At 44.2% G+C, this 12,514-nt stretch overlaps 1 protein-coding gene across 4 annotated transcripts in view; it reads right to left on the reverse strand.

Moving 5' to 3' along the window:
* mboat2a (membrane bound O-acyltransferase domain containing 2a) overlaps positions 1-12,514 on the reverse strand; it is a 41,492-nt gene that overhangs the window by 16,210 nt on the left and 12,768 nt on the right. Inside the window, exons 2-4 of one of the 4 annotated variants that reach the window (XM_058090401.1) lie at positions 10,590-10,735; positions 1,645-2,227; positions 1,461-1,538 (exon numbers count right to left, since the gene is read on the reverse strand). In XM_058090401.1, coding sequence (XP_057946384.1) covers positions 1,461-1,538; positions 1,645-1,646 — 80 coding nt within the window. In that variant the 5' untranslated portion in view covers positions 1,647-2,227; positions 10,590-10,735. The remainder of the gene's footprint in view (positions 1-1,460; positions 1,539-1,644; positions 2,228-10,589; positions 10,736-12,514) is intronic. The other 3 variants (XM_058090399.1, XM_058090402.1, XM_058090400.1) reach the window with 3 other exon arrangements.

Consider the following 12,514-nt stretch of genomic DNA (forward strand, 5'->3'; position numbering starts at 1 on the left):
CAGAACAATTGTTCAAATTACATTAGTTTGCTCCAGTTTATGGTTTTAGCATCCATCCATCCATTTTTTATACCGCTTATCCTCACCAGGGTCGTGGGTATACTGGAGTGAGTTTTCCAATCACAGGGCACATATAGACAAACAACCATTCATCACAAAGGAAAAACCTTCTTCCTCATAATGCCTTTGGAATATTTTTGTAGTTACAGCATAGAAAAAAATAAAAATAAATCTTTACCATTATTAGAGCCCTGTAGAAATGAAATAGCAACCCTACAGTCACCTTTACACTCCTATTATTCTGTGTTTGCAATACATTGCCCAACGCTTATGCTCAGGCTACGGGATCACTGCAGGGACACAAGAGACGGCCTCCGCTTCAAACATAGCATGCTACTGAATAACTAATTAGCCACCTAATTTACTTCTAAACTTAAAGGGGATCCATTATGCTAATTTTTCAATCCTTTGAGTTGTGGTCTCGTATAGAGCAGCTACACACAATAACCCGCACTGAAGACTTTTTAGATTTTGCAGAATCTGCACCTATTTAACTTCTTTCAGGGCTCATTTCCAAATGTGCAAACCTCATTGTCTGAAACTTTGGCATCGTTTAACAAGAGAATACTACATTGTAACTACATTTATAGGTCAGAATTGTGGAAAAAGCATAAAAACAAGGTAGGAAAGAAGGAAAGAGTAAGCAGCCAAAACTTATAATAATAATAAGCCAATTATTAATTAATTAATGGATTTTTTTTATCGTGATAGCATGAGAGACCAAGTAACAAGGGAAAAAAAAGTGGATAAAATGCACAATGGCTCCCTGGAGCCACACACTCTGTCAAAGACATTCGTGGACAAACACAGCATTAAAGCTAACAGTGTGTTCCCTGTAGAGAGCTTATTAAAAGCACTTTTAAACAGACTTCATTTTTTGGAAAACACACTTCCAATAGTTTATTTTTTTTAATTGTTGAAAAGTAGTATAATATGGTACTTACCTATGCTATGATATACAGTATCTTATTAGAATATGAAAGCCTGCATGTAAACTGTATGTTAATTTATTCAGCCTGATGCTGTTCTTTGTTTTAGGTCAGAGTCAGACTGGGGCCTCTTTTTGCGTGAACAGCTGCTTTGGTGAAAAAAATGTTTTGTTAGTATCTATTTTCAGTGTTCAGCCCACGGGGGGGAAACATCTTCTGTTTACACCTGTACTTGTAACCTTGAATTGTGGTGAAATTAACATCAAAGTGTGTGTGTGTGTGTGTGTTTGCATGTGCGTGTGTGTATCCCAATGAGCCATGATCGCAGATGTAAGCCTAAGGGCAGCATCATTGTCATCGTGACCCTCGCTTGTGCGCTTTAAAGAAAGCCAGACAAACAAATTGCAGACGGTCGATCTCACTCGTCTCACTGAGCTGTCGTTGTTGTGTTGTTAGCATACACTCTCTTACTTGTGCATGTGCTCCAGGCCGGCGAAGACGATCACGCTGTACGACAAACCACTTTGCACCAGGAAATGGAGGGAATACCTGCAGGAGGGGGGAGGAAACAGTCAGCTTGTAAATAATACACTTTTTGGCATGGAAAGTAATGTTTGTGTCGAGAGATAATGCTGATAAAAAGGTTTAGACTGACATTTTTTAAAGGGAATCACCAGTGTTCAGGCTAGTTTTCCTTAGATCAGGGGTTTGTGGCTACAGAACACTTCAGGACAGACACAGCAGCATGAGAAAAATGAAGAAAAGCATCTTTTTCAAACTTGCTCAGCTAACTTTTGTTACGTATATTGATGGCAAACTTTGGATTTTTGTTTTTTTGTTCCTACAATGAGTAAGTAAGCTTCAAAATCGCATCTGTTTATACAATTGATTTCTGCATTTTTGCTTAAAAATAATATTTATATGTAAGTTGCATTTCTTTATCTCTCAAGAATAAACAAGAAATATCTTAAGACATCAGGTGATTGAATATATTATGAAAAACAAGCTAAAGTATCACTTAGAACAACAAATTTCCCGTTATTTAGTATCTGAACTACGCTTTTTGGATCATCTCTGATACTCAGCAGCAGGGTCATTCCTGACCACATTCCAACAGTAGTCAGCAAGCATAGATGGATTCAACTTTCCCTGATATCTTTCCTCCATAGCTGCAGTGTCCTGGTGGAATCGTGCCCCGTGCTCATCACTTACTTCTCCACAGTTCAATGGAAAGAAATCTAGATGGGAATGCAAAAAGTGTATCTTCAGTGACATATTGCAGCCAAGGGCTTTGTAGGACTTCAGGAGGTTTGCCACCAGCTGCTTATAATGATCTGCCTTGTAGTTTCCAAGAAACTCTGATGCAAAAGTCAATTTCTGCTACCGTTCATGCATGCATTTTGTCCACTTCCAAGTCAGATTTCACCAACTAACAACTGAAGAACTGGTTGCTTGTAGACACACTGTACATTCTGATGAACTACAGTTTTTGCCGTATTTTGCATAGATTTGCCATAGCCAATCTGCACTTAACTTTTTCTTTATGAGTGACCTAAACCAATAAAAATGTCACTACTTTTGAATTTTGCTTGTAGACCAGTGTAGTCATATACAGTAGAAGTGTTTGACTAAAAGAGGCTCTCAGTTTAAGTGCTTTCCTCACTAGGGTCACAGGCGTATGCTGGAGCCTATCCCAGCTGACTTTGTGCGAGAGGCGGGGTACACCCCGGACTGGTCACCAGCCAATCACAGAGCACATATAGACAAACAACCATTCACGGTGACATTCATACCTATGGACAATTTGGAGTCGCCAATTAACCTTAACATGTTTTTGGAATGTGGGAGGAAACCGGAGTACCCAGAGAAAACCCACGCATGCACGGGGAGAACATGCAAACTCCACACAGAGATGCCCAAGCAGGGATTCCAACCCAGATCTCCTGACTGAGTGGCCAACATGCTAACCACTCGACCACTGTGCTGCCACTTGTCATAAGAACTAAATTGCTGACACAGCTGCGGCACGACCCAGCAGGAGCAGTCTGCCCTCCCATGAAGCTCACCACCACAGCTTCAAAAAAAAATCCATCAGGAAACCCTGCCTTATACAGTAGAGGCCTCAAAGTGACAATTATGCCATAGTGTCTCACAACAAGAAAGTGTGATGCCGCGTTTGCGGGAAATCACACTGTTCCTTTTTTGTGTAACATCTCCTGCTTTGTCATCTGTGACCAAAAAAAGAGGAAATAACAGCATTATGAAAGCATTCTCTCCATCATCCATGTGAAGCAGGACCTTTTCAACCGATGTATGACCAAATATGGGCAGTGATCAAACTAGGACTATCAGAAGACAGACATTTCATTCCCTTCCTGTAATACATCGCCATACACACTTACTAAAGCCGTGCCAGCAGCTACCAGTCAGGCCTTTGAACCGGTGGAGGTGGTGGGGGTGACAGAGCATCTTGACGTCATCCCAAAGCCCCCAAAGGCAAGGAGAAATGCCACATTGTGTTAGCGGCATTGTGGATGCAAGGAACAATAAGTCGATGAAGGACTGCAGTAGTGTGCATGGAAAGAAGAGGGAAAGACATCCAAAGGACTAACCCATTGTTTTGGGGGTGGGGGGTATCTTACTAGTTCCCATCTTGAATGGATCATAAAACACACACAGGCCAGGTGCCCTCCAAGTGCATCGAGTGCTTGAAGTTCACAGGTAACAAATGTAAAAGTGGGCAAGTTTGGGGGAGCAATCTTCCCTGGGTGCATTGGATGGAATGTTTTTTAAGTAGTACGTATGTGAATGGACAAACATGACACATGACGTGTGTGTGAATGGACAAGCACATGGTTACATATGGTGAATACCAGACACATACATATGAGTGTATGTGCATGGAGAAGCATGTGGTTACATTATCCACTGTCAGGATCCCCTCCCCCTTCCAGACCCCTTCCCCTTCCCTACCTTTTGTTTCTTTATGACAGCACCCTTTGGTAGGCATCATCCTTGATGCCTTGGAAGCTTTGTCGCATCATCCTTGACGGCAGGTCTTAAAAGCCCACGGAGAGCGAGAGACTTCACCAGATTGTTGACAACCTTCGAGTGGTAACACTTGTTCGCTTAGGTTTTCATGTATGATAGAGATTCCTGTTTTTGATCATATTTTTGCATCTTCGCAGTGGGATACATCTTCGGCCTGCTGCCATGCTCGTTGCCCTGCCGTCCTGGTCAAGCCTCTGTGGACTTTCCCCTTCTTACCCTTCAATAAACTGTCTTCTTTAACCATACAAGGCGTCTGCAATTTGGAGTTCATCCACAACGCCGACAGAAAAACTTGACAGAACAATCTGGTCACACAACATGGACTCCGCGGACGCCCGAGAAGTATTGGGCGCTCATAATGTGCTCCTGGGACACCATTCAGAGATTCTTCAAGGTCTAACCGAGACCAACAAAGCCATTCTTGTTCAACTCAGGGACTTGACTCACAGGTTCACCGAGACCAAGACCAGCTCTATGCCGAACAAGTGTGTGGACATATCAGCCCCTGAGCAGTCAGTATCAGGGGAATCAAGTGCATCAAGGGAATCGAGTGCCACCCAGCCAGAACCGTTTGGGGGTGAGTTCCATAAGTGTAAAGGATTTTTGATGCAATGCCAGCTTGTGTTTCAACAGAGACCCACTACCTTTTTTGATGAGCAAAGCAAGGTCAACTATGTTTTGGGCTTGTTACGGGAGCGAGCATTGGCATGGGCAGAGGCCTTGTTCTTGTCCCAAGGTACGCCAAACTCTTTTGATGAGCTATCCCAAGCGATGAAGGCTGTGTTCCACCATCCCGAATCTTTGGGCACTACGGAGGGCCGACTTCTAACTCTTCGCCAAGGATCCAGAAGCGTGGCAGATTACTCAGTAGATTTTTGGACATTAGCAGCAGAGTCTGGATGGAATGAAAGGGCCCTCCGACAGGCATACATCAATGGGCTAACCGAAACCCTACAGGATGAATTAGCAGCCAGAGATGAACCCGACGACCTCAAGACACTTGTTGCTATGAGCATTCGCATTGACAATCGACTCCGGGAACGGAACAGAAGACGAGCGTCACGACCTCCATCACGACCTTCCTTCAGTCCTGGAGCACAGTTTATGGCCGCTCCAGAGACCCGTCAACCTGCCAACTTTAGGCCAAGCTTGCAACAACACACACAAGAGGAGCCTATGCAGCTGGGACGAGCAAGACTAACTCCTGAAGAACGGAGCCGCAGACTACGGGCTGGGGAGTGTTTGTACTGTTCCAGTCCCAATCATTTTCGACGAGACTGTCCTAAACGTGAACCCTCACACCCAGATGTGAAGGTGAGAACCTTAACAAAGGAAGCAAGCTCAAGGAAGGTCCCCATTAAACGCCTGACACTGGTTGCCCAACTCCTGTTTGGTAATATGTCCCTCCACGTGTCAGCCCTGGTGGACTCTGGAGCAGAAGGCAATTTCATTGATGCCGATCTGGCAACTGATCTTGGAGTTCCACTCAAAGCTCTAGAGGCTAGCTTTGTGGCGAAGGCTCTGGATGGTCGCCGTCTGGCGACTGTCACCCACCAGACTGAAAATATTACTCTCATGCTCTCTGGAAATCATCAGGAAGAAATATCCTTTTTTGTATGGAAAACTCCGGAGGATCCTGTGATCCTGGGATTTCCGTGGCTCAGTCAGCACAACCCCCAAATCAACTGGACTGGAGGGGAGGTACTCAGCTGGAGCAACTTGTGCCTCTCTCATTGTCTGAAGTCAGCTGTACCTCCTTCCCCAAAGGACACCCCCAGTCCCGAGGCACCGCCAGATCTGTCCCAGGTCCCGCCAGATTACATGGAATTAAGAGAAGTTTTCAGCAAGAGTAGGGCACTTTCCCTTCCTCCACATAGGCCCTATGACTGTTGTATTGATCTCCTTCCGGGGGCCCCTCTCCCTGTGGGAAAGTTGTATAACATCTCACGTCCTGAACGTGAGGCTATGGAGACGTACATAAGGGAATCCCTAGCTGCAGGGATAATTCAACCCTCCTCTTCCCCAGTGGGAGCTGGATTTTTCTTTGTAGGCAAGAAAGATGGCACTCTGAGACCCTGCATAGACTACAGAGGCCTAAACAACATCACAGTCAAGAATAAGTACCCCCTGCCCCTGCTCACATCTGCCTTTGATGCCTTACAAGGAGCTGAAGTCTTTACCAAATTAGACTTGCGCAATGCTTACCATCTAGTGCGCATAAAAGCCGGAGACGAGTGGAAGACAGCTTTCAACACCCCCTTGGGGCATTTCGAATATCTGGTTATGCCGTTTGGCCTGTCCAACGCCCCAGCCGTTTTCCAAGCTCTGATAAATGATGTATTGAGGGACTTCCTAGGAAGATTTGTGTTTGTTTACCTTGATGACATTTTGATTTACTCGAAGAACCTTGACGAGCATATCTCCCATGTTCGCCAGGTCCTCCAGCGCTTACTGGAGAACCGACTGTTTGTCAAAGCAGAGAAGTGTCTTTTCCACACTGAATCCGTGTCATTCCTGGGCTACATTTTGGGAAAAGGCAGTGTCGGGGCAGACTTGGAAAAGATAAAGGCAGTAACTGAGTGGCCCACACCTCAGACCAGAAAGGAGTTACAACGTTTTCTGGGGTTTGCCAACTTTTATCGCAGATTCATTCGCAATTTCAGCCGTGTCGCGGCGCCCCTATCTGCGCTAACATCAACTAAGACTCGGTTCTGTTGGAACCATCAAGCAGAAGAAGCGTTCCAGGAACTTAAGCGGTTGTTTACCACCGCCCCCATCCTGATCCAACCTGACCCTTCCAAGCAGTACATTGTTGAGGTGGATGCCTCGGACACGGGGGTCGGAGCAGTGTTGTCCCAAAGGGCTGAGGATCAAAAATTGCACCCATGTGCTTTTTTTTCCAAACGCCTTTCCCCAGCAGAGAGGAATTATGATGTGGGCGACAAGGAGTTGCTGGCAGTCAAACTGGCCCTGGAAGAGTGGCGACACCTGCTGGAGGGAACGGACCAACCATTTCTGGTATGGACAGATCACAAGAATCTCTCTTACATCCAGTCAGCTAAGAGGTTGAACTCCCGCCAAGCAAGATGGGCCTTGTTTTTTTCTCGATTCCAGTTCCAGCTTACCTACAGACCAGGCTCCAGAAATATCAAACCAGATGCCCTTTCTCGTCAGTTTGGGGGCACCACCGATGAGAGGTCAGAACACACCATTCTACCGTCTTCACAGATAATCGGGGCCATCGAGTGGGAGATCGAATCTGTGGTCAGGCAGGCCCAAATTGACGAGCCAGATCCTGGAACAGGACCTGCAAACCGACTATTTGTTCCAGATGCTGTCCGTACCCAAGTGTTGAAGTGGGCCCATGAGTCCCGCATTGCCTGCCACCCGGGAATAAATCGTACAAGCTCCTTTATCAAGAGACAGTTCTGGTGGCCTACCTTGGACAAAGATGTCAGGAGCTTTGTGTCAGCCTGTGGAGTGTGCGCCAGAAACAAATCTGTCCACCGACCACCCTCTGGGTTACTACAACCACTACCCCATCCTGGACGCCCCTGGTCGCATATTGCAGTAGATTTTGTCTGTGGACTTCCACCCTCAAATGGCAAAACCATCATCATGACCATTGTAGATCGCTTTTCCAGGTGCGCACATTTCCTGTCCTTGGAGAAGTTCCCCTCAGCCTTGGAAACTGCGAAACTCCTGGTGGATCATGTTTTCAGACTTCATGGCATACCCACCGACATTGTCTCCGATCGAGGACCCCAATTCATATCCCGTGTGTGGAAGGAGTTCTGTAAAGAGCTCGGAGCTACATCCAGCCTCACGTCAGGGTACCATCCCCAGTCAAATGGGCAATGCGAGAGGCTCAACCAGGATCTAGAATCAACCCTTAGATGTGTTACTGAGAACAATTCTTCCAACTGGGCTACCCACCTAATTTGGATTGAGTACGCACACAATTCTATGACCAGTTCTGCACTGGGTATGTCTCCATTTGAGGCCGCACTAGGCTATCAGCCACCTCTGTTCCCTGCCCAGGAGTCTGAAAGTTGTGTGCCGTCAGTGCAGGCCCATCTTGAACGTGCCAAGCGGGTCTGGAAAGAAGCTTGCACGGCCATGCAGAGATCATCGGAAGAAAATAAGAGGCTGGCGGACAGACGGCGGATCCCAGCTCCACAATACTCTCCTGGGCAAAATGTTTGGCTCTCTTCCAAAAACATTCCCATCAAGACTGATGCTCGCAAACTCTCTCCCCGGTTTCTGGGTCCATTTGCCATTGAGAAGATTGTCAATCCTTCAGCGGTGAGGCTCAGGTTACCACCCACCCTACGGGTACACCCAGTATTTCATGTCTCCCAGATCCGTCCTGTTACCACCAGTCCTCTGTCTCCTCCTTCGGAACCTCCTCCTCCTGTTCGTGTCATTGATGACCACCCAGACCTCAACGTCCGACGTATCCTGGACGTTCGTCGGAGAGGGAGAGGGTACCAGTACCTGGTGGATTGGGAGGGTTACGGCCCAGAAGAGCGTTGCTGGGTACCCCGCTCTGCTATTTCAGACCCTGGCCTTGTCCGTGACTTCCATCGCTCCTATCCGGACAGACCTGGTGGGTCGCCAGGTGGCGCCCGTTGAGGGGGGGGTACTGTCAGGATCCCCTCCCCCTTCCAGACCCCTTCCCCTTCCCTACCTTTTGTTTCTTTATGACAGCACCCTTTGGTAGGCATCATCCTTGATGCCTTGGAAGCTTTGTCGCATCATCCTTGACGGCAGGTCTTAAAAGCCCACGGAGAGCGAGAGACTTCACCAGATTGTTGACAACCTTCGAGTGGTAACACTTGTTCGCTTAGGTTTTCATGTATGATAGAGATTCCTGTTTTTGATCATATTTTTGCATCTTCGCAGTGGGATACATCTTCGGCCTGCTGCCATGCTCGTTGCCCTGCCGTCCTGGTCAAGCCTCTGTGGACTTTCCCCTTCTTACCCTTCAATAAACTGTCTTCTTTAACCATACAAGGCGTCTGCAATTTGGAGTTCATCCACAACGCCGACAGAAAAACTTGACATCCACATAGTATGTGTATGGGCAAGTATGCTCACATTACATGTGTATGTGATATATGGATAGGCATATGATTACTCTTGGATAATCAGGCAGATGTTTACATTATGTGTGCATTTTGCATACATATAATATGAGGATGGACAAACTAGCTTCCATTACATGTATAGTATATATTATGTGAATGGACAGATATATTGCTACATTGTCAGCGACAGACTGATGTCTGTATGAACAGAGCAGACATACTGTATGGTTACTCTATGTACACATTTTATGTGAATGGACAAACATGTTGGATTACACATATCGCATGTGTGATTGTACATGACATATGGTTACATTATGTGTTATAAATAAATAGAATAATGTAAATAGAAAGATACATATGATTGTATCGTCTGTGTGTGTGTGAATTGACACACAGTTGTGGAATGCCACAAACAGTGATATGTTAGATTCAGAGAGAGTAAGTTATTTCAATGACAAAGCTTCAACGCATCCAAATCATGTTGGTAACGTGATCTAGTATTACACTTGTGGTGATAGTGTGAGATATATATTCTATAAAATATCAATATTTCCTTTAAGCACGATATCAAAAACAAGCATATTGTTCATATCAATATAAACTGGATTTGATGCCAGCTAATATATATATATATATATATATATATATATATATATATATATATATATATATATATATATATATATATATATTATATTATGTGATTACATGAGAAAGTGTAGCTGTTATTTATACTGGATATAGAGAGCCATGCTTGCTCTCTAAAAGCCTACTCAGGTACAGCAATCTATTCTGGATTATAGACTATTAATGTAGCAAATAGCCTTCTCTGGCAGGCTTTCAAGAACCTAAACGTCTGGTATTGACTCTTGCAGGCATTTTAGACTAACAATGACTGCGTCAAAGTGACAATAGGATTTTTTTTTTTCAACCCGGGGACATTGATGTGCGGTTATTTGAACTATGACTACATTTACATGATCTATAGTGGTCTGTGGGGCCAAACAAAACAGACATTTCTTTTTGTTTAAATTTACATGATCATGGCACCATTGTTTTGCTCTGTTCCCTGATTAATTCATCCCTGCATTGTTGCTCTTTATTATGTTTTTTTATGCACAGTATTGATTTATAGTGGAAACCTTAATTTATTATTATTGGTACCGGATCACAGGACAGGCATAAAGAGACATTCCATCAGTTGTTGGTTGTCTATTCAAGGGTGATTGCTTTCCGATTAGGTATCTGCTACAACCCCATTGATCTATTTGCTTTGGCTAGGGTGAGAAAGGGAAGTGGTGTAATCTATTTTCTACCCATTTGGTCAACAAGGCAGGGAAAGCTCCACATTCGTTTTCTTGTTTTTTTTTCAGCTTTTCTTACTCTCAAGGAAGGAAGGGAATGGAACGAAGGAAGCCAATAAGAATAGTTTTGACACAAAGGAAAAATGACTCACCAGCCAAAGCAGAAGAGAGCCAAGTAGAATCCCAGCAGAGTGGCCACAACATGTCTGACAAAGGGACTGGTCTTACTGGGATGGAGGTAGAGACGGAACCACACGGCCATTAGCAGCGCAAACAGCTGGCATGCCACGAAGTTTACCTGCACGGGGAAGCACAACGTGACAGCCTCGTTAGAGAGTCGCCATTTTGGTAAGGTTCACCTTAGCTTAAGATGCTAACATGCTACCGTTTGTTCCCCTAAGAGACGTAATGTCAATGTCAGACACACTGAAAGAAAGAAGTCGAACATGTCCTACATCAAAACTTAGAAGTAAATAATTAGTTAATGAGTTAAAAGGCCAAAGGCCATAGGTATCTATGTGCCACTATAAACTGGCAGAATGTAGCATTGGTAGATACCTAGGAGCTAACACACAATATATTTACATTTAATGGGGTGTTTAATGAGCGTTTATATTTAATGAGTGTACAATGAGGTGTTCCACCCTGGAATTGATTCCATTGTTTTTGTCACAAAATTCATGTCACAAAAATGACAACGTGGAATTGACATTAGATCGTGTTTTATACACTACAGGCACGAAGAAAGTATTTGATCATGTAGCACACGAAATACACAGCTAGCAAGTAGTGCACTCGCTAGCGCGTAGTGCAACTCACTGGGACAAAGAGATTGAATCGTGCTATCGAACCAACACGCCCAGATGTAGAGACAGATGCCTGAAGTGAACCCTCTTGTTATTCAGCATTTTTGGTACAGACATAGGAAGAAAACAAATATGCAAGCACATGTCAATACATTGAGGCCGGCAAAATCATCATGTTTGTTATTATTTGCGGTAAAAAAAAAAAAACAACGGTGCAGTGGATTGATTTATTGATTATCATGACAGGCCTAAGTGTATTTGAACAAACAGGCAACGACTGACCTATGGTTACATTATGTGTGTACACATAATATGTTTGTGTGTACACACATAAGGTAAACATGTTTACCTTGCATGTGTATACAATATGGCAATGGTTTATGGCAATAATGTGATGGTTAAAGACTGACACAACAAACTGTATTTACCATAACTGAATTGTTTACACATTATTTGTGTACATCGTTTCAGAAAAGGAGCAAAAAGCAGCTGTTTTATCCTTTAATGGCACCAAAGAGGCTTTTCTCGTACAATGACACAATGGGAAGATTGACAGGATCCATCAAGGGTAGGTCATATGACCTTTTTGTCATACGTGACAATTCATCTCTACTAATCCTTCACCTTATGGACTTCATGGTGTCTGATATTAAGTCGCAATGTACATAAAATATCATTGTGTGGAGCTATAATTTTCTATGTTATTATTGTTATACGCTGTATCGGTGATTGTGTATATGTACAAACCTGCATATCCAAGGTTCACTGTATTGTTGTTCAGTACCTATGAATTCCATTAGGGCAAAAGTAGGTGTAATTTACACCAAATCAGTCGCATCAGTTGGCAGTCATCCAGTAAGATCCCGACATGCTCGTCGGATGTCACAGCCACTGACAGCACAATAGCTTGCTCGTAAATATAGGTCATGCAAATAGATCTGTCTGACCGGTAAGCAGTGAAAGGGCTAGAGACACCACAAACGCCATCCATTATCTATGCTTCCTGCATGATTAATGAGAGTGCCTGAGTGAGACAGATATAGCCTCAAGTACATGCGCTCGGCCCTCTAGTAGTCCACATGGGCAACAGATGTACTAAACATCAGAGGGTACTGTATCATAAAGCATTTAGGAGCAAATGCAGGGTGCAGGGGAAAACGGTCATTGCAGAAAAATATGGGGTGTGCTGATATGACAGATTGCTGTTGGAAAGTTCATTAAAATGCATTATTGCATTATGCAGAATTAACTTTTTAATGATGTTATAACAC

Source organism: Doryrhamphus excisus, chromosome 13 (genome assembly GCF_030265055.1).
Source record: "Doryrhamphus excisus isolate RoL2022-K1 chromosome 13, RoL_Dexc_1.0, whole genome shotgun sequence".
Lineage (NCBI taxonomy): Eukaryota > Metazoa > Chordata > Actinopteri > Syngnathiformes > Syngnathidae > Doryrhamphus > Doryrhamphus excisus.